The sequence below is a fragment of the Pseudochaenichthys georgianus genome, chromosome 10 (assembly GCF_902827115.2).
Source record: "Pseudochaenichthys georgianus chromosome 10, fPseGeo1.2, whole genome shotgun sequence".
Taxonomy (NCBI): Eukaryota; Metazoa; Chordata; class Actinopteri; order Perciformes; family Channichthyidae; genus Pseudochaenichthys; species Pseudochaenichthys georgianus.
The window spans coordinates 13,546,978-13,574,704 of NC_047512.1; the positions used below are offsets into that span (position 1 = coordinate 13,546,978).

Below are 27,727 nucleotides of genomic sequence, written 5' to 3' on the forward strand. Positions count from 1 at the left end.
GTTCAGGAGTAGCCAATCAGAGGCCAGTGCGAGCCAGACTCTGATGTGGCCCCGCCCCCTCCAGCCCATCGCTCCATCGTGTACTTCCTCGTTACTACGGTGACAGTTGAGCGCCGTCACCGGTTGGCGGAGCCGCAAAGTCATCACGGTGATATCGGGAATTCCTCTCCGTGTAGGGCTCCGCGTGTGTGACGGAGAACCGGAGCCTCACTCTCTGCTGGGAGGAAGCAGCACACACCGAATACACGTGAGGCGTCTACCATGTTCATCTACCATGTTTCCTGCCCGTGTTTTCATCTGAGCCCGGCTCCGCCGCAGGAAGAGGAGACGGACATGTATCTGTGTGAGAGTGGGAAAGTAGTTGAGGTTTGATGAGAACAAACTTAGAAAAGAGACAACATGGTCAACTGCATCTTCATCCGCATTTCCTGCTCATAAACATCAGATCTGAGATCTGATTCTGTACTGCTACTAAGGTGACCCCAGCAAGGCCGACTTGAATGTAAGTGTGTTGTGAATTAAAAACTTAAGCTGTAACCCTGACACTACTGGACTGCAACTGCAACTCATTTGCTGCTGCTAGTAATTAAAGTCAGTGGTGCCGTGATTAAGAGATGCACTGATAGAGATATTGGTTAAGTAAACTAACCAGGAAATTAGGCAATATTTCTTGTTGAAAAATGGGCAAGAAGGTACTTGAAGCGATGTAGCCCTTTGATTTATAAAACTATCTTTGATACAGGAATGTTGGGGAAAACAACAATGCATGTTTTTGGTCAATGAGCTTTCAAAACTGTTGTGCTTACAGAAGCAGTATTGATTATCTCTTATCATGGCCTTTATGTTTTGGAAACACTGATGGTCAAACAAAAGACTCAGTTTCTGTGTAACTATACACCTTTACTGTACTTATTAACTTTATCTCACGTGTTAGTCCTGTATACATTTTTATTTGTACTCGTTATCAGTGTTTTTCCTGATGAAAGTGACCTAACATGTTCAGACAACTATGTGATGCTGAAACACCATATTCGAAAAACACATTACTTGAACAGGGTTTGTCTTAAGGTGTGTATTTATGGTCATTGTGAGCTGTCAAGAGCATTTAAAAAAACCTATTTATATTACAAGAATATACATTTTGTCAGGAGAAAAACATTGTATGCAAACAAGAATCAATGTGATTATGTGTACTCAGAAAAGGTGTTGTTGTTGCTCTTTAAAATGATAACTCCGGTGATACTCCCTTAACAAATCCCATATAAAACTAAACCCACAAACCAGTTTGTGTGTCCATACTGGCAACACCGCGGCCTGTAGTATGTTTACTGACTTTTTATTGTGCCAGCGAAACCTGTCCAGCAAGTGTTTTGATCATAAAAAAGATAGGTTGCTTATACCTGAACAAAGCTCTGAAATCTTCACAGCTTTGTGACAAAATTCACATGATATAGGTATCAAGTTATGCAGAAGGGAAAAAAACAAATGTTCATGCTTCTTCTCAACCCCAGCTATTAGTTCCCATCACGCTTGGTTATACACTGACTTTGTTGCTATATATTTATGAGCCGAACTGATTGTATCCATTTGTATTATATGACTTTGTTTCTGGTCCTACTTACTGCTCTCACTATTGACTCTCGTCATAAACCACATTTTCTGGACAGCTATATGCAACCCACTCAGAGTGTCCAACCTGGTCACGAGGCTCTGCGATAGAGGGGATCAGTGACAGTGTAGGGACACACTGGCAGCTCAGATGTCTGCTCCCGGGGCTGCTGGCAGGTCGTCTTTAAATAGATAAGCACTTTAGTTGTATGCTAGAAAGGGTCCCTGACCTCTGAACAAGGGGATTTCTCAAGCCTATCTGCGTCTCAAAGAGTGATTCAGCAAAACACTAATCGCTGTCTGGGTTAAATGAGGACGGGACAGGCCGATTACATCGTTTATTATGTCTTTTCCAGCTGAGAATTAAGCTAAAATGTGGTTGTAAATCAAATAAGTGTTCTTCATGAACAAAAAAATAAGCATCTCAGAAAAAAACTGTATGACATTGAAGTAATTTTTGAAGTAAAACTAGCAACGATTAGTGAATTTGCTTGTTTTATATTTAAGTGCAGATTATATCACTTTGAGCCCGTTTGAAATGGTGACAAAAAAATGCACTATTACTGACCGTTTCTAGGCCAAACTAATAACCGAGGATAATCTTCAGATTTCAAGTTGTACGCCTATCAATCAATCAATCAATCAATGTTTATTTATATAGCCCAATATCACAAATGTTACATTTGTCTCAGTGGTCTTCACAGTGTGTACAGAATATCAGTATGACAATACGACACCCTCTGTCCTTAGACCCTCACATCGTACAAGGAAAAACTTCCGGAGAAAACCCACAGTTTAAAGGGAACATGGGAGAAACCTCAGGGAGAGCAACAGAGGAGGGATCCCTCTCCCAGGACGGACAGACGTGCAATAGATGCCGTGTGTAAATCGAAGAGATAATACATTTGCAACATAGGTAGTCCAAATGTTTGGAAATATAATAATCAATTATGTCTGATCAGATCTCTGAAGTATTAAAATAAGAGCTCTTTCAGTAACAGTATTGATACCAATGGGTAGAATCATTTTTACGTGCCCTTGTCACTTGTCTAGAATGTTTTTGTGATAGTTTTGCTTTTCCCTCCCCAGAGATTTTGCCATGTTTTCTGATGCTCTGGACGCTGCTGGGCGGGTGGAAGGCCTGCCACTGTCCTCCCCACCGCCACTACCAGAGCTGGCAGAGGAGGAAGCAGAGGCCTCAGCGGAGAGGGGGCCGAAGAGACGAGGCCGTTACAAGCAGAGTCTGCAGCTTTTAAAGCCTTTCAGGATAACACACAGGTAAACACATTTGTATTTTATTTCTTCATGTTGCGACTCTGACAGAGAGCCAGATAAAGGCCAACCCAGACAATTTGAGGCCGGCACATTAACAGGCAGATACCCATGTAAAGACACACTGTCACACACAGACACACAAGTTCACATTTGTTGTGTTTGCTGCTTGATGCGCTGACTGTGAGAGAGTTGCAGAAGGCCATGATAAGAGAACTTATCCCCCGCCGGCAGACACATTCATGTTTGAACATTTGTGGACTGATAAACTGCCCTCTGAATTTATTTTTTCGCTGCTCTCTTAAATTTCTGTGAAGACTGTGCAAATGACTGTTCAAATACTGCAGCCATGATTCACCTTTCATTGACTCTGGCAGGCAAAGGCGCCTCTTCTTTCCCAGCGGCCTACGCGGGCCTGCTACCCCAACATAGCACCTCTCTGAATACCTCCCTTTTAGACTTCTCACCCTTTTCAACGTCTTCTCCGCTATTCCAGGCACCAGCACCCAGTCGATAACGCCGGCCTCTTTTCATTTATGACTCTGCACTGGCTCTCCCCACTGGCACTAAAGGCGTTCAGGGCGTCCAGCCTGTCTATAGACGATGTGTGGGGACTGTCTTGCCACGAAGCCTCTGAGATCAACTGCCAAAGGTGAGGTAACTGTGGCCCTTCTATGAAAGTGGCTTGCATTGTTCAAAAAGACTATTTGATGTTGCAACACAGTATTGAGATAAGACATTACTCAAATTACTTTCCATTATTAGTTATTTGCCACATTTCTTATCCAAGCGGACACATACAAGACCATTTTCTTCACTCCAATGTGAATTTTGTGCATTGTGTCCTCTTTTAAAGGATAAGACTTAAACTCTTGACACATACTGATACTTATTTACTAAACAAAACCACCACAATGAAATGAATCTTGACTAACAAGTTTAGCATGTTTATCTAGACCCTGTGCCAAAGATTTTTAATTGCTCCCCTCACTCCCCTCACCCCTCACCTTGGTTACCTTGAACATGGGAAGGTACATAGACAATTCCATGGCTTAAATACTAACTAGCGCAACAACACGGAAAACAAAACACTTTTATAAGAATATATGCACTTTTTAATCAAGTTTGAGTTATGTTTGCTAACAAATAAATGTGCCCAGCTATTCTTTTAAAAAAAATGTAGTAATTGTGACACATTTCCCCAGTTTTATGTCCAGTAGTTGTGAGTCTAAACGTGCTACTTACAGGCTGTGGAAGGTGAAAAGACAATACAGTAAAGACAGTACAGTAAAAACAGTACAGTACACCAGACAGTATTAGCTTCGACTATAGGATGTTGCGGGATCCCCTACTAATTTGCAAATAAACAAATGACTCATGAACAGTAGTGAACCAAGGCCTTGTGGGATTGTTGCCTTCTTTGCATGGTAATCCATCATTTGTGGAAATGTCATATTTGCTGAAGTGGAAGATGTTATGGGCTCGCTAGTTTTCCTTTTAACATAAAGTCAAAATGGTGCTAAAATCCTGTAAAAAAAGTACCCATGTTTTGTAATGTAGACACGTTATGATACAAAGAGTGATCCATTCAAGGTGAACAGTCATGTTTTTTTTCTTTCAAGCACTCAGTGGAGGTTGCTATATCAGCCAGTTTTCAGGTAAACTGATCTATATCACACTGCTCTCACACTGCGATTATTTTTTGAAAAAATATTGAGAAACCTTCTTAGCGTTCCCTACTCTACACGTGAGCGAGTTCGAACTCAGCACAGATCAGGTGATTCCCTGCCATGTAAACAACCTTCTGGATTTTGTACGGCTCTCAATCGGTGCAGTGAGACTTAATTGATGAACATCCAGTCTTTCTTTACAAACACAAGATTGTGCTGCTAAGAATAGCTGGGATTAGAGATTACAGTGAGAGTTAGTGCCTGACTTTGGTGGTTATGTCATTATCTCCTGTACCTGTCATGCACTGTCACTTTCATTAGCTGTCATTGACTGGAGCCAGGCTGGAGCACACAATGAAATGAAAAATCCAGATTTCCCTGCCAAACCACAGCCTGAGAAATGCCCTGTAGTAATGCATTAATTCTATGAATGAACAATAAAGACTCACTATAATCTCATTAGGGGGCATTTAGGATTTGCCACTCACAGAAAATAAAACAAATGTTTTTTCCATCACTTACACGCTGTCGAGTCATGGCGCCGTGACTTGGCGATAAAGAGCATGGTGACTATTTGAGGAAGTTCACTCTTGTGTCTGGTGATGACTGTGTGGGTTGTAAATGACCGGTTCCTTTAAAACCTGGCTCAGGGCCTGGAGGTTTAGTGCTGCTGCTTTGTGTATGCTAAAGAGCACATGAAAGGGAAGCAGCACAGGAGCACAAAGCTATCACACTGGCACGGGTGGGCGATGGTGCGCTGCAGAGCCGCTGGAGATGGGAGGTCTTTATTTGTGTTAACATAGCAAGAACAGTTATGCAACCCCGATGCAAAGCGGAGATGATGGCGAGAGAGGGAATGGGAAAAGAACCCTGGGAGAGTTGACACTTGTTGGTGCTCAGTGAGGTGCGAACCTTGAACACAATGTCCTGGCCAACACACTTGAGAAACATCAGCCTCGCCTGCCATCTGGCAAACTGAGACGATGGCTGTTGGAACATGTCAGCCATCTTTAAAAGCAAATTGCTCCTTTTTTGGATCCCACACTGACGCGCTGATGCGCTCGTTTCCATTCATGTGTGTGACCGTGCACACAATCAGAGGTGGAAGAAGTACTTATACTTAGATTATTTACTTAAGTAAAGGTAGAAACACTACAGTGTGTTACAAGTACAAGTCCTGCATTCAAAGTATACTTTAAGTACCAAATGTAAAAGTACTCTTTATGCAGAATGACCCATTTAAGCACCATACATTAAACTATTGTATAATAATTAATGATGCAATAACGTGTAGGTTTTATTTTATAGTGGGGTTGGTTGGTTTACTTTATATAAGACTGGGTTGCATAACATTAATAATACATGCTAATTCATTATTAGATGTATATTTTGTATTAAAAATCGAAATCTGAAAAATATCTAGCAACTAAATACATAAAATAAATGTATTGGAGTTCAAATATCTGCCGACAAAAGGTAGTCGCGTAAAAGTATAAAGTAACATAATGTATAAGTAGAAGATCCTCAATTTTTTTTCTTTACTTAGTTACATTCCACCAGTGGTTGGTATTGTTTTTTTCTTTGCTTAAAAAAAGAACTATAAATCACATTGGATATAAAGTATATCAAATATTGGCCATTTTATGCTGCTCTTTTAATACATTGGTCCTTGCTTTGTCCATTGGATTTAGCAACACAAACCACTCACTTAAAAGTCTCCATTACGGTGTCTCAAGCTGTGCTCTGTATAGCTATTCATTTTAATTTCTTAGATTCAACGCCATTTGACTTCAAGTAGTAATTATCAGGCTGTGTGAGAGTCTAGTTGGTTTAATGTTCTGTCGATCTCTGATACGTTTTTAATAAAGTCATTAGGGCGTAAATTACTTTCTGCAGCTGCTCTGCTGCTGCTTTATAGCTTGCTTCATTAGCAATGATGCATTTGCCCAACACAATATTTTACCCTCTTCAAGGGGCATTACACGGCAGTAAAAGTTCATAAGCACATCTTTGGTAACATGTTTGGCAGTACCTTTCTCAGTCTAAATATGTAATGCATCATTCAGGATTGTATATTGTAGGTCACCTTTACATTATTACCAACTGAATTCTTCCTTTTGTAATGTTCAAGTGCCATAATGCCTGCAGAACTGCTTATATCTCCCATTGTACTTTCAATAACAAGACATCTTTCAGAACCTGAAGTTAGTTAGCAATGTAGTGATGTTTGGTTGAGCTGTGGGTCAATAAATCATTTTGAGATCCTGGTTTTTTGTTTCCAGGCTTGAATCTTTGTGGCATGACGAGCTGAAGAGTCGAGGGCGCGAGGGTGCATCTCTGACAAGAGTCTTCTGGAGGTTCTGCCAAACCCGCGTATTGGTGGCCATCTTTTCCCTCCTCCTCACAATGGTGGCAGGCTTCATTGGGCCCGTGAGTATCGTTCAAATCCTGCTTTCCCTTTTATAATCTGCTGATTCAACTAATAAGCCTTTCAGCTTGTTGGAATCCCAAGTTGGGGTGTATTTTCTGAAAATCACTTTATCCCGTTTCACGCTGGTGTGGAAATTGAAATGAAAACATACTGAGAGATTACAAAGCTATTGAAACCCATATTAATGCCTTAGATTAGCTGGTTTGTTCCCCGTCACGCTTTGGTGCCACACTTTGGGGTTTAGATTTCCCTCCATGGACGAGCATGAGACCACAGAGAGATTTAAAGATATTTATAAAAATCAGAAATTTCAAAAGTCACCTTAAACTAAAGATTTGTTATGTCTGGAATTCCCAGGTTATGATTTTTCACTATGATTTCGCTAAGCTGTTTATTTTGATGTCAGGTTATGCGAACACGATGTGCTTGCTATTTCCCGCAACTAATAGCATTAACTGGATTTAGTTCTCACACAATGACTCATGTGTCTCACATTCCTTTGTGATTTATTTAGTACATAGCTCACAAAATGTGTTGTAAAACATTCTTACTGCAGTTTATAAATGTAAAGTCTGGGTTTATGTATTTGACACATCCAAAAATGTCATTCCACTCAGGCCTTTTTATTGACAGCCTATCTCTTGAACCCCCATTGTCTATGCTTATGTTACTTATATGTTCTCTCTCCTCATTTTTTTCAACTGCCCTTCTTATCTTATCTATGGCATTTTCCTAATTGCACCCTCTCCTATTTGTCTCCTTGTTCTTTTTCCTCCTCCTTGTCCTGTCCCGATTTTAGAGCTCAGTGTTCTGTTTCAAGTTTCAAGGCTTTATTGTCATTTGCACACAGTGTAGATATGGCAGTGAACAAGTTAGGTCACAGGTTCCTCCAACAGTGCAACATATATATATAGGACATAGAACAAATAAAACAGATACAATAGTGCGAGAGAATGTTTGGAGATATGCAAGTAAATACAAATAAAATAGAAATAGTGCAAGAAGAGTCTATATACAAGTAAATGGAAAGATATATTAGATAAATAATTTGCAAAATAGAATCAGAAGGTTGTTTATGGATGTTCTTTAAAAAGTTCAGGTGTTTAATAGTCTTATGGCCTGTGGAATAAAACTGTCCCTGGGTCTGGTGGTTTTAGACCTGATACTGTACGGTTAGCAATAGTTACTATTTCTCCGCTGATTCTTTTACCTCCGTGTCCACTCTTTTGCTTTTCCTCCCTGTGTGTCCCCAGGCTCTCCTGGTGCGAGCTCTGCTGGAGTATTCCCAGAGTCCAGTGAGCTGCGTTCCGTACGGCCTGTCCCTGGTTGCCGGGATCTTCCTCACGGAGCTGATACACTCCTGGTCCATGGCGCTCATGTGGGCCGTCAACTACCGCACTGCAGCGCGCCTCCGTGGGGCCGCTCTTACTTTTGCGTTCCACAAAATCCTCCGCCTACGCCACACTAAAGACATCACACCGGGCGAGGTAGGTGATATAATCCTCGGGGGGGGGGGGACACTCATCTCCAAATTAGCGAAAATCACCCCTTGCTGCAGGGCGCTACGTGCAGTTGATTGAGATGGATTTAATTTCTGCTCTTACGCCATTTCTGCTTAGATCTCAGTAAATCCCATAGCCTGAGGGAGGGGAGTCTGTCTAAGATTAGTCATTACACAGCTTAAGAGGAATCATTGTGTCCAACAAGAAAATGTGCGAATAAAGGACAAGTGTATTTGTAAAATTTGATTTTAAGGTTTCAGTGCATCCTGCTTGAAAAGATGTAGGTCCTTGTACATTTTGAAATGTGATTTGTAATCTTGATTCTCTGTCTCTCTCCCTAGCTGATTAACATCTGCTCGAATGACGGCCAGCGGCTGTATGAAGCTGTGTCAATAGGCTGCATGCTGGCTGGGGGGCCCCTGGTGGGAATACTTGGTCTGTCCTACACTGCATACTTCCTGGGCCCCACTGCTCTGCTGGGCTCAGCAATTTTCATCCTCTTCTACCCTACCATGGTACGACTTCAGCCAGAACTTTTGAGACAAAGGGCAGAACGTTTTTTCAGTTCAACTTTTGAGGCATTTGCACAGTGCTGTTGTTACAAAGGAGCCACATTTAGGAGTTTACACACTCACAAATTATACTATATTGATACACACACCCAAACACAGACTACTGTCAGAGTTTTTTAGTATAGAGTAAATTGCTGTCAACGAGAAAACATAGTTTCATTACAGACTTTTAGAAAATTGATACCAAGTAATGATCACACTCACAAGCGTTTTAATTACAACCATTCCTAAAAAGTTTTAGCAAAAGTTATTTTCGTAAATTTTACAGCTGAGACAAGCAATTTCATTTAATACATTTCTTAAAGTTTTACCAAAGTTTTATCAGATACTTTATTGCTGACTCATTAGTTTCTGAGCAAGGACTTAAAGTAGAGTAAAATCTTTGCTGTAATTCAGGCTGTAGAAGCATTTTTAAAAGCATCATAACTCTTCGGCTATCAATCTTCTGTCAACTTTGTAGTAGTTACTTTCAAATCACACTCAGTCTGCGTCGGCGCCTGACAGCCGGAGACCCTGGTATTGTTGTTAGAGGCATTTATCACTCTGGTCCCCCGGACAGGCCTGCAGCACGGCTAATGTGGTTGTCTGCTTTCATTTCCTCCCCTGCCACTTATTTCTCTTGTCATCATTTCCTCTCTTCCGGTCTGGACAGATGCTCGCATCGAGACTGACGGCATACTTCCGCAAAAAGTGTGTGGCAGTGACTGACCGCCGCGTGAGGTTGATGAACGAGATCTTGGGCTGCATGAAGTTCATCAAGATGTACTGTTGGGAAGACATCTTTGCAAAGAATATTCACAGTGAGTGTCTGTCATGTTCCCAAAGGACTCGGCTAGGTCATAATCACCGTTCTCACAGGTCCTTGAGTCCTCAAATGTGTGTACATTTAGGGAGGATGGGGGTGAGCATTTAAAGATTTTAAAAATAAACATTATTAGACATGTTTTTCTTGACTGTATATATTTTGTCCAAGAATACAAAGTTATTTGTGATATTTGTGATATTTGTTTTAGGGAAGAAGGCCTGAAAAGTCCTTGAATTTGATGTTTAAGAATGTGTGGGAACCCTTCTTAATGCCCTGCTCATTTCACATTTGTGGTCAGGACCCGGAAGCTTTCGAGATGCAAAAACGTATATAATTAAGTGCTGAATTAGGCTTTTTATTCACAACTCGCCTAGATTAAAGAATCACCTCATTTGAACACCTGTCACTGTGGCAAATTAGTAACTAAATGGTCAGTTTATCACACGAAATTAGACTTATACTCTTGGTAAATTGGCAAGACAACCCTGACCCTAAATCTATTTTCATTAACTCATGTTGTTTAAATCGTTCCCAGTGCTATCCTCTAATCAGGGGCCAGTCTGAATCCCTTGGCTTCAAGGTTAATTTGCAAGGTTTTTCGGGCCCGTATGATCGCTTGATTGGTTATCAAGGCTGCTTATCCATGAATTGGCCATGGTCTTTTATCCCTTGCTGTATGTTGTGGACAATATCATTCCCCCATTTTAATCATGCTTCTAATTAGCCAGGTGGGGCTCGTTTCCATGGCTGTCCTTTGATCACCTGTTATAATGACAATTAATTGCCATGCAGCTTAATGGACAATGAGCTGCACTGTTAATCCCCTCAATTACTATTGTTGTTAAATTGATGATCCCATTGTTTCTGCCCTGGGCACGTGAACTTCGCTTGGTGATCCTTGCAGAAACACACATCATATTCAAAGTGAATCCCATGGAGAGTAATGATAATCCTATGGAGTACCAGGAGGAGGGAGTTCTCATATTTCACGCTGTGCTGCAGTGTCTAAATTAAAGATGCACACGCTTTTGGTTCCAGTGAATGTACCAAATGAAGTGGGTGAACAAAGCAGCTAGTAGAGTGCATTTGAGAGATACCAACGTGGAGGAGGGGGGGGCAGGCTTTGGGAATTACACACAGTTGTCATGGTTCAACAAGTTTTGAAGCCTTCTCCATACCATGTACAGGGCCCTCACACTTCCTCTTGTTTCTATTTCTAGCTGTGTATTGGTTTGTGGCTCTTGAGACATTGTTGATTGAATTTGAAACAACCATTGGGGGTCAATGAACTCATACTTTATTTCCTCTCTCTTTCTGCCTCTCTTTGCCTCTTTATCATCTCCCTCTCTCTCATCTCCTCTACAGAGGTGCGATCAGAGGAGAGGGGAATACTGGAGAAAGCTGGTGTCGTCCACAGCCTCACAGTGGGTGTGGCTCCCATCGTCGTGGTGATGGCAAGCGCATGCACTTTCACCCTACACATGGCTTTGGGCTATGACCTCACTGCAGCTCAGGTATTAAAACATGTTATTCTATACCCACCATGCTGCATATATCAACTTCCGATTCGTCTTCCTTCACTGGAAACGCTAGATGTGTTTTTCCAGATTATATTTAAAATATGTTTTCCTATTTTTTTGTTATAAAATGAAGATTATTTACATTAAATGGATATTTTAACAATTTGATTTGATGTTACAAGTCTCTTGCTGTTATGAGCATTTGTACATTTTAAAGTTAGGTATAGCCCCAGGTAACGTGTTTGTGCATAACTGTCTCAATTTCTACACTTCCTACCTCAGGCTTTCACTGTAGTTGCAGTTTTCAACTCCATGACCTTTTCCTTGAAAGTCACACCAATGGCTGTAAGGTCACTGTCGGAGGGTGCCATCGCAGTTAACAGATTTCAGGTGAGAACACTTGGACAAGTCTGACAACTACCTCTCACAGAGCCAACACAAAAATATGTCCCCAAACGCATCACTGATATGTACACAATGTGATTCAACACATCCAGGTATTGTTTAACTTCAAGGTTCAGTCAGTGAGGTTGTACCATTCTTACAGCCAATACAAATATGCTGTTGTTGATGCTGAAAGACACCTGCCTACACCCCATGCTGACATAATACTTTCCAAACACATGGTAAAAGTCACATGTTAGTGAGGAAAGGTTTCACAGAGCCAGCTTGGGTTAAGTAAGCAAGAGTTTCTGCCAAGGATGCACTAAAAGCCCTCAGGCATTCTGTGGTTTTGAGTGCAGAATATAATAAAAATAATCACGTAAGCAAGTAGAATGTATATGCACGGTGAACATGTCTCACATAATAGCCAAGGCTCAAGTATGTTGCACCACGTTTTTCCTTTTTTAAAGTACGCAATGACAGAAACCTTGAGTTTGTTTTCATTCATGTATTGTACTCATGCATAGAAGAAAAACCTGTTCCTTTTTTTAAGTCCAATAACATAACCTATTGTGTGCGTCTCCACAGAGGCTCTTTATGATGGAAGACAGAGAGGTTGTTTTGCTCAAAATGGAGGATCCTAGCAACGCGGTGGAATTTCGGGATGCCACACTGGCTTGGGAAAAGGCTCGCCCTCCTCCTGCTAAACCTAACCCACCTCCGAAGAAACGGGGAGGGATGAAACGCGTGCTGCGCAGGGAGAAGCTCAGCCTGTACATTTCCACAGAGGAAGGCAAAGGGAACAAGGAAGTTCCTAACGCTCAAAGTCTCCTCACTAATATGGAGCAGGAGAGTCCACAAAGCACCATCTCCTCCACACAAAGCATACGGCCTCCACTGCACAAGACCCTGCACCGCATCGACCTGTGCATTAAGAGGGTAACAACACAAGCATATACCACAACTAAGTCGAAGGACATTTATATTTAAATCGTCGGAAAAACCTGCAACTCTTTGTATCCCTTTTTGTAGGGCTCACTGGTTGGAATCTGTGGAGGCGTCGGTACAGGAAAGAGCTCTCTTCTGTCTGCTCTACTGGGACAGGTGAGGTTGTTCAGTTCCTGCCAAGACATGAATAGCAGCTCAAAGGATAGTCTTCTTGAACCTTATGTTTCTTTTCTTACCCAATGCCGCACAATGACCCACAATTTCAAAAAGGAATGTTTCAAGTGTTTTCTCTGCGTCATCCCCTTGTTCCAGATGACCCTGTTAGAGGGGAACGTAGCGGTCAGCGGCGGCTTTGCTTACGTCGCTCAACAAGCCTGGATCCTCAATGACTCACTGAAGGAAAACATCCTGTTTGGAAACGAGTATGACCCGGAGAAGTAAGATCAACTCCCGTGTATTAATGATATGAACAAATGCAATAAAGCTTGAGATGTATTCCTCATTTAACACATTTCCTCATCAGATATAATGCTGTCCTGGAAGCCTGCTGCCTTCTCCCAGATCTTGCAGAGCTCCCCTACGGGGACATGACTGAGGTATCTGCTTGTAAATAATATGATTTTGTAATGAAATCAAATGCTTCTTTTATCGTGCCTGCAGCAACGAGAGGATATGTTTTAAGGAGCTTTGTTTTTTTTTTACTTTCTTTTCCTAGATTGGTGAGAGAGGGGCCAACCTGAGTGGAGGGCAGCGTCAGAGAGTGAGTCTGGCTCGGGCTCTCTACAGCGAGCGGCCCATAATGCTCCTGGATGACCCTCTCAGTGCGGTCGATGCTTGCGTTGGTTCCCATGTCTTCCATAAAGCTATCAAAGCTGCCGGCAAAGACAAGACGGTGCTCTTTGTAACGCACCAGCTGCAAGTAAGCCACCATATACTTCAATAGCTTTAAAGGTCAACTCAACGAGTGGTTAAGAAACAAACGGACTAAATGCACTTTAATACAGGGTTATCTCCTCTTGCACTTTATGTAGCTCTTGTATCTTCTCTTGCACTTTATATGTCCCTGCTGCTATATTGTATTGCCATGTCATAAACACCTGTGTGTGTGCTGCTCTTGCTCTTTTGCACTTTTTGCATATCATGTATTTGTTTTTGCTATGTTTGTAAAATGTAATCTTCTTAAATGTTTTATGTGAAGGACTGCGGATGGAAATGAGCTCATAGCTAAATCTTGCACTGTTACGCTTGACACATTTGAATGTTTTAAGTGTTCATTACTGTGCATTGTCCCTGCCAAATAAACGATTAAATAAATAAACCATGGGAATTTCAAAAATGTCATTTTTCTCAAATCTTGATTTATATTTTGTAGTTTCAGCGTCCTTAAAATATTCAATGATTTATTGATGATCAGCTTATTGATATTTGCTTGTTTTTTTATCTTATTTTCCTAGTATCTGCCCCAGTGCGACCATGTGATTCTGATGAAGGACGGGCAGATTGCAGAGCAGGGCTCCCATGCTCAGTTAATGTGTAGAGAGCGTGACTATGCCAGCCTATTCAACAGCATGCAACGGGAGGTAAGGCCAGGGGCACATGTGGATCCAGGCCAGCTCTTTTTAGTCAGGCATCTTTGCCCCCAATGCACGAAAACATTGAACATTACAAGCTGAATAATTCATAAGACCAGAAAGGCAACCCCAGTAGCTGGAAATGTTAATGCAAACATGGCCTTTCATTATTTATGCGTGCATTGATTTACTGGTGAGAGGCTAAAGACTCTGTCAGCGATATCTCACTTGAAATGACTTGCAGTGTGTTGTTCCTGCTGCTGAGATTTGTTGCGGTGGCATGTTTTAAATCTCACCTCCTTTCCTTTATGTTTCTGTCTCTTAGAATCTGGGGAAAGAGAATTTAAAAAACAAACGGGAAGGTGCAGTAAAGCCTGACAGTGTGGTCGATGTTGCCAAGGCCGTGCCAAAGGCTGAAAGCAAGAAAGGAGGTGAGAGACCCTGACACTTGTCATGCTCCACATGTAGAATAAATGCTTTTTTTTTTTTCTTGAGAATGTTCTACAAGTTATGTTTTTTTATTCAGAGTGTCTGATGAAAGCTGAGGAGAAGGGCTCCGGGGCAGTCGCCTGGTCTGTGTATGCGGCATACATCAAAGCAGCAGGAGGTCCAATAGTCTTCATCATCAACGTATTCCTCTTCCTCTCCACCACAGGCACCATAGCCTTCAGTAACTGGTGGCTGAGTCACTGGATCGGGCAGGGCAGTGGGGTGAGTGTGAAGACGATCCTGCTTTACTATAATACACGCCTCTTTTTTTAGTGTGTATCGGCTCCCAAAAGAAAAATAACTACAATGCTCCAGTGAGTTGTGGCAGGCAGCACACTGAGGATTAATCTGAATGTGCATGATTAGAAAAAGTAACGGCTCCACGGTAAACTTAATTAAACCCAAGCACAAGCAGTGAAGAAACGGACACGGCAAAGCAGGCGCTGGCTGCTATGAGAGATGTGATTGGAATAGTAAACATCATTGAACTGACTGATTTTCATGTAATATGTTGTATTCCAAAATGGGCTTTTCACTCTCATTAGTGGCAAATATCCTTCAATTATAAGAATTGAATTTGTTTGTTTCACTCTTGGTAATTTGTTGCTCCATCTGCCCTCAGAACACATCATTAATCTCGGAGAATGAAACGATGACGAGCAACAGCATGAGACTCAACCCTCACATTCAGTACTATTCCACTGTTTACGTGGCGTCCATGGGAGCTTCTTTGCTGCTGAAGACAATGAGAGGGCTGGTGTTTGTGAAGGTGAGCTTCCTCAGAGACTCCCCTCTTTCCGTCACATGCTTCGTCAGCTGGGATGAACTGCAAAAACCATGGCGGTGTTTGAAAGGAACAAGAGAAAGGTTGATACAGTTAAGCAGTGCGCCTCCCTAATTGTCTTTATTGTCCTTTGTTCATGCTCTCATGGTTCTAGTGCTATAATTGAAAATGCCTGTAGGCCAAATCCATTTATCTGTCGAGAGAGAGAGAGAGAGAGAGAGAGAGAGAGAGAGAGAGAGAGAGAGAGAGAGAGAGAGAGAGAGAGAGAGAGAGAGAGAGAGAGAGAGAGAGAGAGAGAGAGAGAGAGCCCCCCCCCCCCCCCCCATGTCAGTGCCCCTTCGGGTGTGCGTCCTCTTTTTCAAGCTAACCCATCCTGACACTGTGTTGCAGAGGTTAGGTCCCCACATTAATGTGTGCCACTTGGAATTGCTAATTCTCCAAAGACGGCTAATCTTTTTCTTACCCCCAGCTGTTGAGAGATCTTTTTGAGTGTTGCATATTCCATTAATAGAATTAATTTGTTCTCTGCTGCCACTTGTAATGTTTCGCACACGGTGAAGTAGAGTTTATATCTCTGCAGGCAACATATGAGTGTCACTGTATTTATCCATCGCGTGTGTTGGTGTTTTGAGGCAGAGCACATTGACAGGCGATTTCCTTCCAAGCAACTTGTTTATCCGTGCCGTGATGCTTTCCGTATGTCTCCTAAAGTTGTTTGTTTCCACGTGTCAGGTCTCATGTTGAAACATGTTGTTGTTTGTGTTGACAGTGCACGGTGAAGGCTGCCTCCGTGCTCCATGACAAGCTGTTCCGCCAGCTCCTCCTCAGCCCTATGCACTTCTTTGATACAACCCCCCTGGGTCGTATCCTGACCCGCTTCTCCAGAGACATGGATGAGGGTGAGTCCGGATTTGTCCTGACGGTGAACCGTCCCCCAGGAGAGCTCTCAGTCAGGGAAGTCACGCTGGTTGACAAGGTGTACTGCCAAGAGTCAGCGTAGTTTCTCATAGTAGTATTTTATGCACTCCGCAGGTAGCTTTGCTTTACTTGTTGATTTTGTGGGTTGATGTTATTTTGGGTGGTTGGATTATTTCTAAGTTTAATGTTTTTTACACTCTAAAAAAACCCCAGCAAAACCCATTTAGGGAGACAGAAACGTTCTCTTTAAAAATAAGCATTTAGTTGCCATGGGTCTTGCAGGTTGAGCAGATACTGGATGATTGTTGTTTCTCTTACCACCTCCTCTCAAAAAAGTGTAACTACTGAAACTGACATCTGAACAGAGGCCAAAAGATCTCTTTATGCAAACGGATATCTGAAGTAGGACGTCATTTGATATTTATGTAGACTTTAACAAGAGCTTACATTTGAAAACTTGTACGAATAACAACAACAACTGGCAGGATATTTGTACTTTTTAGTGAACAGCAGGGATCCTAAGGTTGCTGGGAGATATAAAGAGCTGGAGAGAACCCAGAGGACCTGCATTTTGTTGTAATGATAATAGGTTGCAGTTGTGAGTCGTTTAATTAATTGTTTTATTACATTCAGGGAAGCCAACATTTATTTTTGAACAAGGTGCCTTTTTAAAGAATGTCCTTCCTTTGTTTAAGTATTATTTGTTGTACTTGCCTTGTGCCATCATTTTGTTATAATTGTATGTTCGGTTTGAGCTACATGCTATGTGTTGATGGACCTGAGCCAAGTAATGACCGTAATGAGACCGATGGGTCAGACATCATACAGTGTGTCTGATATATAATATGTGTTTTCCCCAAAGTGGATGTGCGTCTCACCATGCAAGCTGAGATGCTGCTGCAGAACCTGACCCTGGTGCTGTTTTGCTTGGGAATGGTGAGCATTGTCTTCCCGTGGTTCCTGATCTCCATCCTGCCCATCGGAGCCTTCCTCTTCGTCATCAACCGTGTGTCCAGGTCAGACTCTCATCACTCCTGCTGTTATCTTTGGCTATAAGCCTGGGATTCAAACACACCTTATACACCTTTGCACATTATACTTCATCTCCCTGCAGACTTAGCAGTGTTAGGTCTTGATAAAGTACTATAGTTACTTTAAAGGTCCCCTATTATACTGTTTTTCATTACTTTATTATAGGTCTCAGATATATACAAAACATGTCTCTGAAGTGTTTGGCCTCGAAACACCAAACGGATCATTGCAGCATTACCCATAATTAGGGTTGGGTATCGTTTGAATTTCCACGATTCCGATTCCGATTCCGATTCTACTTTTCGATTCCGGTTCTTAACGGTTCTCGATTCCGATTCTTTGAGGGGCAGGGTAAAAAAATGATACATGCTTCTTCCACCAAAAAAATTACATTTATTCAAGAAACTTTTACACAGGTTAGTTTAAAGTAATATTCACATTAATCAGTCTGTTTATATTCACTGCTATGTAACTTTAACCTGAGAACCCCTGAAGCTACAACAGTGCAACAGTCCAACTTTTAAAAACAGTTCTTGTTGAGAAAAACAAGCATATCTGCCTTCTCAGGCATACCGGGAAGAAATGTTTGAACATTTTGAAGTAAAATGCTTCAATCTGGTGCACACGCAGAATTACTAGAGACTAGATCTAGGGGGTACAACTCTAAACACCCATATGAAAAAGATCAGTTTACATTTTAATAATTAAATAACAAATAGCCTACATGTAATGCATTTTATTTTTGTTGTTCATTCATATCTTATTTTACTATTTTATGTATGCATATCTTTTTATCTCTCCAGTTTAAAACGATATGTCTGGTTTACTGTCCTATAGTTTACATTGGAATGATTTCAAACCTGTTTTATCCCAATAATTATAAAGGAGAGCCTTGGAAATATGTGTTTACATAAATTGTGATCAAAACGTTTGAGACCCACTGAGATAACTTAGACTAAAGTGAACTATCTAAACACTGAGAGTCCTTTACCTCACTGAGCTGAAGTTATCAGCCTCTCAGTCAGACTGGAGAGGACTCTCCCTCCACATCATTGAAGAAACATCTTCTTCTTCCGTAAGAGCAGCTAGCACCAGATGCTAATAACAACAGCGCCGGTTCCAGTGCACCCTCCCTTTCTCCCTCGCTCACGCGCACTTTGGCTGTGAGCTGCGGTTGCCAGATAAGCCAACATCCCCCATTTTCATCACTTGCAGCGCCCATCGTACAGGGCAAATGAAAAGTGTAACCGGGGTGAAAAGGGTGTTACATTTACTTAATTATGAATGTTGTTACATCAAGGTCGAAAATTAGGATGAGCCCCAACGGTCAAAACATTTATTTTTTCTCCCAGAGCTGTCAGCGCAGCGCCTCCACAGATCTGGCGCCCTAGGCGAACATTTATAATGCCAGTGCGACGGGCCGGCCCTGGTCTCAAGTTACACTGTAGGAAATGTAGATACAACGCTACATTTCCCGCCCCGCCGCAGTCATGCAGCAGGCTACGGAGAGCTGCGAGAAACAGTTCCTCAGGAATCGAAAAGCGGAACCGAAATTCACATTTCTAAATGATACCGTTGGAATCGAAATGTTGGAACCGGTTCCGAACCGGAACCGGTTCTCGGTACCCAACCCTACCCATAATCCCCTCTGTTTCAGCCCTGTTTCAAAAGTGCTGATTCTCTGTCTGTTACTTTAAATGAAAATAAGGAGCCCCTCCCCACTGAGTGAAATTTGATTAAAAAAATAACAGTGCTCTAGGAGGAGATTCAGGTGATAAGGTGGGGGGGGGGTTACCTTGGTTAATTATTAGCTAATGGTTACACAAGCCACAACATCGTTATGACATCATAAAGTGGCCAAAATCTGATCAGCTCATTTTCAGACAGGTTTTTATAGAAATGGATCGGGACAAAAAGTGAGCGAATAATTTTTCCTGAAACTTTCAGAATCTCTTTACACAGAGGGGACACATGTTGATGTATAAAAGACAGGAAAACGTGGATTTAGCATAACAGGTGACCTTTAAGTGGTAACTTGTAACTGCGAGCTGCATACATTTGGCCACAAGGGGCAGAAAAACATCCAAATAAGACAACGGATACAAACTGACACATAAAGCTAATCGTTAAGTGTTGACAAACAATTTCTGGCAGACACATTTGCATTTGATTAGTTTACATTTAGCTTAGTTTAGATCTCTACCATATCCTTAGACAAATATCAAGGTTTAAGCTGCTAGCTAAAGACAGTTTATTACATTATAAATGTACTTAAAAGGAGCTTCCTGTATGTGGTCTATTTAATGAGGTGTCTACTGCTGTGTACAACAACATTTATGGCATCACAACCCATAATGATTATTAATTACATGAAGAGGGGTTATTGGAGGGGACTGAAGGTAAATAACTGTGAAAGAACTGCAGTGATAATCGTTATCTGTGAGGGTGAGGAGGGTTATCAGTCATTGATAACATTTTTCACAGCTTCTGTTCTGTGTTAAATGTTGCATGAGCGCCCCGGATGATCTGATGACTCCGCTTTAGTCATTATTTATGGTTTTACAGCAATTGTGCAATAAAGGTGAATCCACTGAGGGGAACAGCTCGCTGGTGTCTTGGGAAATAACCACAGTATCTTGTTATTTCCTGTATCTGAGAGAACATGGACATGACTCTGTGTTGTTGTTGTGCTGGTGTAAGGACAAAATGTAATAGCATGTACGATCAAGTTGAATGTTTTGGGGGAGACCCGCTCACAGTCAGACCCATCTGCGATTCACCCCTCGGTATCTTGTTCCCACATGAACTGTAATCCTTGACTTCTTTAATCAGATCTGACACCAGCTTGTCTCTTGAGGGATCCATTTAATTATAGTATATTTTAAGAGAAGCTTAATTTGTAGGCAATGCAAGTGGAATTAATGTGTAACTTTGATAGATTATTAACCAAACAAGATCTAAGTAGAGAAGATGATCCCCAGATGGCAACACTTTTAAATAAATAAAAAAGACTACCTTGCAAGTCACGACATCCCAGGATATGTTTAGATGTTGCATCAAACTGGATCTCCAATGGAAATTACCCACTTCTAAAGCAGCCCTTTTTTATTGAGTTCTGAAATTAAACTGCCCAGGGCATAAACATGGTTGTCTGGATCACTGCCTCCAAGCGGGGAAGTGTCATGTTCCTTTCCCTCTTTCTTTTGGGCTTTTATGAGAAAACCAAATGATTCATGGGAGACCCGTAATTCACATGCACCATCCATTTTATCTTGGTGTCTCAAAGTAGAAAGAGAACCCACCTTTGTCAACAAACCTCTCTCGCTCACACTACCCTGTTGACGGTGAGGCAGGGGCTATAACATAGCACATGCATCAGATGGTGGGAAACGACCTGGGCTTTCTTAGAAAAATGGGTGCTGTGGACCGTGTTCCTCTCTGTGTCATCATTACCTGCCCCACATACTGTAGCACTGCATCATTAGAGCGTTTCTCCAGACGGCATTCTTCAGGCAGATTTCAGCATGCAGGTGTAATGTCTGTGCTTTTTTTAGAATCTTACTAAATAACAAAAGTGGTTGGTGCCAACAATCTCAGTTTGATCAATATGTGACATGTTGGATTTTGAAATCAGGCCAAGGTACTGAAGAATACCAAAGTTTAGTTTTTTATATTTCATACAGGATTCAACAGTCCTTATTGGGGCTAAAAGAACAGTATTTCTCATGAGTCTTTCCAACTAATTATTATTGTCATTTGTTTGAAGGATTTGCTAATCACATGCCTTATCCTATCTGCACATAATACCCTAGCATTTTCATTCAAATGAGGCAAACCGTATTAGGATTTATTTTCACAACTGCTTGGGGTTACTAATCAAAACAAACAGCATTTCTGGAGTTAGTTAATACCTGCCCCTAAAGAAGAATGTATTTTTAAGACAATATAACTTTCAATCAATCATATGATGTTGACACTTTGCATTAGCACACGATTAATTAAATATTTGCAAAATATTGATAAATGGAAACAAATTCCTATAGCAGTTGCGTTAAATGTTAAATATCTTTCATTGTCCAGGGTTCTGATTCGCGAGCTGAAGCGGCTGGAGAACATCAGCCAATCACCATTCACCTCTCACATCACCAGCACCCTTCAGGGACTCTCCACAATCCACGCCTTTGGAAGAGGGCACGACTTCCTCCAAAGGTGAGTAAAATAACGATGCCTGTCAGAGAAGGATATGATTCAACTTCAATTTTCTCTCATCTCGTTGTAGTTTTCAGTTTAAGCTTCGTTGGGTAACATTTGCAAACGTCAAACAAGAAAATGTCCTCTCAGAAAGGCATTGGAATTGGAGGGTTGAGTTGTTCTTTTGGTTGATATGGGTTTATTTCTTTTTTTCCAGATATCAGGAACTACTGGACACCAACCAGGCCTCCAACTACCTCTTTAGCTGCGCCATGCGTTGGCTGGCTGTTCGCCTGGACCTCATCAGCATCACTCTCACCACTGGTGTAGCTCTTTTCATTGTCTTCATGCACAAACAGATACCTCCAGCCTACGCAGGCCTCGCCATATCGTACGCAGTGCAGGTTTGTAAAGGAACTCATGCAGTAGCACAGAGTGAATGGAGACAAAGGCAGCCCTAGTAGACTTAAAGGGCTTATCAGAGGCTAGTTTCAAGCTCCAGGCAGGATTAGAAATGCAGCAAAGTAAATCCTCCCCAGTTTCTAAAAGCTACTATAAAAGCCTTGTTATAGTATTATAGCCTTTAGCTCAACAGCAGTATAGAATTGTTTACTATGTTCAAGTGGCTTTTGTTTTGCAGAAGTAGCATGAACTCGCTTTAAATAATCAACATGGGATGCATCAAAGTAACAGCCTATCTTAAAGGAATCTTTTTCTCATTGTTAAGCATTTACATTTTTTCTTAAATACTCAGTAAATCAGTGCATGTGATTATAAGCAGAGCTATTGCAGAATATTATGTAGGAGCTGTATCAGCATATCTGTTTACCTGGTTGTAGATCATTTGACAGTTGTACTGCCTGATGTTGAAGGGCAGAAGTGTTTCATGGTAATTGGTGCGACAGTGTTAAAGGTCTCATGTCATGCTTTTCCGGTTATTACCCGTCCCCTTGTGTGTTATGTAGCTTTTTATGCATGTAAACGCTCTGCAGAGTCACAAACCCTCAAAGTACACCCTGTAGCGAGTAAAACTCTAACACAGAAAATACCTGTCTATGCTGCCCCAGAACGCCTCGTTGGAGATTTCTCTTTTTCCATTGTTTACTTCTTGGGTATAGTGACGTATTTCGAGTATAGTGACGTATTTCGGGTATAGTGACGTTACGTCCACGGAGCCGTTACGTTTGGACCAATCCGCGGACTACCTCACACACACACACACACTCGGCGGGACATTGCGAGGCTCGCTGCTGCGAGGAGCGGGACACTGTGAGCTGGCTAGACACCGCGGAACTCAGGCTGGGCACACACTCCCAGCCAGGCTGCGGGTGTGTGTGTGTTTCGGGCTGAGTTTCGCTGTCTCGCAGACGGCCACTGGGCTCACAGGGAGGGAGGGGCAGGAGCTTTATCAAGCCGTTTAGGACAGAGTGAATACACATACTATACAGAGATGCTGTATGAGAAACCAATGTGAGTTTGGAAAATTTCACAATATACATTTATTTTAGTAGACCTCAACAATGGAATTATGATCAGTAGAAATGGCCATGACATGGGACCTTTAACCATTAACCTCCCACCTCTCTTTTCTCTCACCCCCAGCTGAACGGCCTGTTACAGTTCACCGTGCGGCTGCTCACAGAGACCGAAGCTCGCTTTACATCAGTGGAGAGGATCGATCATTATATAAATGTAAGAGCATCGATAAGTAAGGTGGAGTATTTAGTATATGTTCACAGAGACTGGTAGACTGTCTTGAATCCCAGTCGGCTCAGAATAACAGACCATGTTAGCTGGCATGTCTTCATGTCTGTGTGTGTATTCTTGTGTGCACTTGATTGTGTATGTGTAATAAACACAGCAGGAGACAGATAGAAACCCAGAGTGAGGTCTTAACACACTCCAGAGCACATGACGGGGCTTGTTTCCCACCACAGTCATCAAACGACAAAGATACGAATATCTCCTTTTTTTCCTTTTCTTCGTTTCAAGTGCAGACAAAAGCTCCTTGAGATCAAATCAGTTAGGGAGCTTGCACCTCAACAGAGATTTAGAGATTAATACCAGATTCCATCTCCGTTCCTTATCTCAGACTCTCGAGAGTGAAGCCCCCCGACAAAGTCCCTCAGCAGATGCTCCTGCCCCCTCCTGGCCTCAGCAGGGGAACATCACCTTCCAGGATGTGGAGATGCGTTATCGTGAGGATCTGCCGCTGGTGCTTAAAAATCTGTCCTTCACCCTCGGGCCGGAAGAGACCATCGGCATTGTGGGCCGTACGGGATCAGGTATAAGTGACCCTTTCTGTCCCCCAGCCAGCAGGATTTGCAGCTCGTCGTTACATGTATTTTTTCATCGTGAACACACATTCCTTCTCACTGTAGCTTTTCTCTGTGCGTTTGCAGGAAAGTCGTCTCTGGGCGTAGCTCTCTTCAGACTCGTGGAGCTGACTGGAGGCTCGATTATCATTGATGGAATCAATATTGCACAGATTGGTCTGGATGATCTGCGAAGCAAGCTAGCCATCATTCCTCAAGAGCCGGTACTCTTCATCGGGACAGTCAGGTAATCCAAAGACAGTTACTTATATTAACAAGCTGTTTTACTGATGCACGAATCCTGCTTTGAAAAATATAAAAAGCAGAGCCGAGGGAATAATTAGATGAAATAAAGATGTCATCTCCTAGACTGTTTTTTTCACAGCCAGCACAGGAGATATACACGTAGCAACGCAGCAAAAGATAGCAACTCAACATATTGATAGCAACATATATACGTGTTGCATCATATCGATATTGACAGTAATTAAAAACGTAATGTATGTATTCATGTTTTCCCAGCTTTTGAGAGAGATCGTATTTCCGTTGAGATTCAAAATATCTTTTAAAAAGCAGTCCTGGCAAAGATATCAGCAACAGTTTCACCTCAAAGATCAAACCACAGCAAAGAAATGTTTTTTTGACGTCAATAAGCAGAATATATTGCTCCATCAGTGCCTGTGATCCTGTTTGAATACATTACCCATATTCTACTATTTGCCTGAAAAGAGCTTTTCTAAAGATGTTTGTTTTGTACTGGATACCATTTAACTGAGTATGAGTCTAGCAGGGATTTGGGACTATAATGATATGGACGATGTATCTATTAGCGTGAATGTAAAGCCACACCACAGGGAAATCACTGCAGAAACAAAAATGGTGCTAGGCATGGGAAATGAAAGAAGAGATACGCTAAATTTGACAGCAAGACAAACAAAACATCAGCACTGCTTTTATAACCGTTAAGTGATCTGAGGGGAAGGAGTGCAGCATCGTCAGTTTATTGCATCGCAGCTCTTAATGGGAATTTGTCATAATGTTTAATCCAGTTAATGACCATCACAACGATATCTTCTTTCCATTAGGACCAATTTAGACCCATGGGATCAGTACTCCGATTCGCAGATATGGGAAGCTCTAGAGAAGACGCATATTAAAGAGATGGTAAGGGACAAGATGGCTGAACATTGTCACATTACAACAAATGATGCATTACTTTAATAAAATAAGCCCCTAACATTTGCTTTTACACCACCTTTCGGCCTTCCTCAGATCAGCCAACTGCCTCACACGCTCCACTCAGAGGTGACGGAGAACGGAGAGAACTTCTCAGTGGGGGAACGACAGCTACTCTGTGTGGCCAGAGCCCTGCTGCGCAACAGCAAGGTGCTGATTATATAATGCTGCTTTAATACCACTATCTCACATTAACGTGGGACATTGTTTGACATGGATGATTATGGCAGCTCCAGTAAGATGTTACCCTCAGTTTATACCAAGAAAAAACAACTTGTATGGTGTGCATGTGTCAGTGCATGGGTTAACACTGTCACCTAGTGGTCGACACCAGAACTGCACCTCATACACTGGTAAAGCATGGAAAGGCATACAGAATATAACTTGTTGTACTATGAATACATCAAACACAGGCACCAACACCACGTCTCTAGTTGGATAATGTAACTTCCTCTTTTTTTGTTTATTAATGTAACATTTGCTGTTTTTCCGTTTTTTGCTTGTTGCTTTTAGGTCCTTATCTTAGACGAGGCAACAGCAGCCATCGACACTGAGACGGACCGCCTCATCCAGCAGACCATTCGCTGTGCGTTTGGCAGCTGCACCACCCTCATCATCGCCCATCGTCTGAACACTGTGATGAGCTGCAGCAGGGTCATGGTCCTGGAGAACGGCCAGGTGTGTATAAATGCAACATGACTGATTGGATGATTGCACCGTAGGGCCCCTCGGTTGAAACTCATTCCCAGGTTGAAACACACTTGATTTACTGTGTGGATTGCCCCCTGCGAGGTAATGGATTGGACCAGGCAGCGCACCTTTTATTCAGACGGTTTGTATGAAAGCTGACATTTGATGCAAACATGAGATGCACGCAAATGATTACAGCTTCAGTGACACCCTTTAACCCTGTTAACAGGCTTCATCAGTGTGACGAGTTTAAAGTGATGGATGCATCCCCATCGACAAGGCTCAGGCTGTAATGAACCCCTAATTTGTGACCATGAAGCTCTACGGTCTCTATGTGCCAGTCAAAAGGCCGTTTTTACACAGACTTTAATGAAGTTGACTTATTTTATTTATCTTGACATAGCCCTAAATGGTCTTATTTCTGTAATCGATTGCATTAAAAGCATTTATCTAGCTTTAATGGCTGCAGCTCAATTTGCTATGGTGTTAACCATGTAGCCGTGTCAACTTAGTTTTTAATTCAAGCTCTAAATGTGTTGTTCATCAACTTATCCTTGTCTGTCTGTATTGTGAGATGTAGAAGAATAAACATTTGAGTGTAAAGTATACCTTTTTTAAAAATAATTTGGTTTCATCCACCAAGCATAACAAAGCTGTATTTAAATAAATAATAAATATTTTCCAGACATTTGAATAATTTTCATACGCTGCCTGCAGTATCCTTAGAGAAAAAGATATGCCGTGATTTTTGTTCTCTGTTAAAACTTCATGGAATGAGCTAGCTGAACTTCTGATATGACTTTTGATATGCTGGCGCTGATGGCGTTTTATCCTTTTTCATCCTCATAGATTTTGGAGTTTGACAGCCCCACTTCTTTGTTGGCAGACGAAAACTCAAGATTCAGAGCCATGATAGAAGCATCAGAAAACCAAAGCAGATAAAAGACACTGGAGCTGAACTATGACGTGAGAGGTGACGCTACAAAATATGCAGTGGAAAACCTAAAATGCACAAAAAACATCACTCAGTCCTGCAGCAGTGGAAGAGTGAGGTGTCGATAAAAACAGCGTCGATAAAAACAGCGTCTCTAACAACGGCTTCTTTGTGTAGCAATGTCTGTTTATTTCCAAACCAAAGACCCAGGGACCACATTTGAAGGAAGAAGCAGAACCGCTTCCTGCTCTTTGTGGAGGCCAAATAATCATCTGCAAGTGAAACAGAGCAACGTCTCCGACAATAGCACTTTATAATTAATGTGGACACTGGTGCTTCCTTTTCCTTATGGAGGTCAGCTGATCAGTAAGACTTCAAATTAGTTTTAGTCTTTTTATTTCTGGAGCTAAGACCTCATGGTGCAAGAATGTACTGTTAAGGATGTATTAGTTAGTTAGTGACTTTTCAATACAGTATATCCAGACAAAAATCCTCTATTCATTAACCATTCCTATATGTCACCTTTTATGTTTATTTTTCAGTTTGATGTATTATGTTATAATGGAATTTCAGTAAATTATGGCAGATTTGATTTGTGCCTACGCTGTAAACATTTTCAGGTCATATAATGGAGTTATATGTAAGCATGCCTCTTACACACTGCATGCAAGTACTGTGTGATGGAGGTTTCCTCTAAATCCAAATGCTGCTTAGTATCGGTCATATTGCAATCTGGGGGGGGGGGGGGGTGATAAGTATGTGTTTGGGTCATTCGGGATGCAATATTACCAATGATAACAATTTATTTTAGCAGATATTTCTTTCCTTTTCAAACTTCTTTAAAGAAATTTGAAT

At 41.7% G+C, this 27,727-nt stretch overlaps 1 protein-coding gene across 2 annotated transcripts; it reads left to right on the plus strand.

Annotated features, from left to right (window-relative positions):
- Positions 1-27,621, plus strand: LOC117453731 (ATP-binding cassette sub-family C member 5). 2 transcript variants are annotated; one of them, XM_034092683.1, is made up of 29 exons: positions 1-502; positions 2,698-2,886; positions 3,377-3,532; positions 6,833-6,980; positions 8,235-8,468; positions 8,825-8,998; positions 9,708-9,855; positions 11,226-11,374; positions 11,663-11,770; positions 12,353-12,703; positions 12,797-12,868; positions 13,025-13,149; positions 13,236-13,308; positions 13,428-13,631; positions 14,167-14,292; positions 14,609-14,714; positions 14,810-14,994; positions 15,395-15,541; positions 16,326-16,455; positions 17,337-17,490; positions 21,587-21,715; positions 21,915-22,101; positions 23,300-23,389; positions 23,790-23,982; positions 24,100-24,259; positions 25,098-25,176; positions 25,285-25,398; positions 25,762-25,926; positions 26,788-27,621. In XM_034092683.1, the coding sequence occupies exons 2-29, from the start codon at positions 2,708-2,710 to the stop codon at positions 26,878-26,880; spliced, it is 4,179 nt and encodes a 1,392-aa protein (XP_033948574.1). In that variant the 5' UTR covers positions 1-502; positions 2,698-2,707; the 3' UTR covers positions 26,881-27,621. The 2 variants fall into 2 exon arrangements, with proteins under 2 accessions (XP_033948574.1, XP_071060707.1); XM_071204606.1 differs by lacking the exons at positions 1-502; positions 2,698-2,886; positions 3,377-3,532; ... (14 more) ...; positions 15,395-15,541; positions 16,326-16,455 and adding an exon at positions 17,039-17,072.
- Positions 27,622-27,727: the final 106 nt, after the last annotated feature.

Excerpts from the sequence above, each read along its gene's own strand:
- LOC117453731 (XM_034092683.1), top strand. The coding sequence starts at position 2,708 with ATGTTTTCTGATGCTCTGGACGCTGCTGGGCGGGTGGAAGGCCTGCCA. Across the intron at positions 2,887-3,376 it reads CCTTTCAGGATAACACACAG|GCACCAGCACCCAGTCGATA; the intron begins GTAAACACATTT and ends CCGCTATTCCAG. Across the intron at positions 23,983-24,099 it reads TGTGGGCCGTACGGGATCAG|GAAAGTCGTCTCTGGGCGTA; the intron begins GTATAAGTGACC and ends GTGCGTTTGCAG.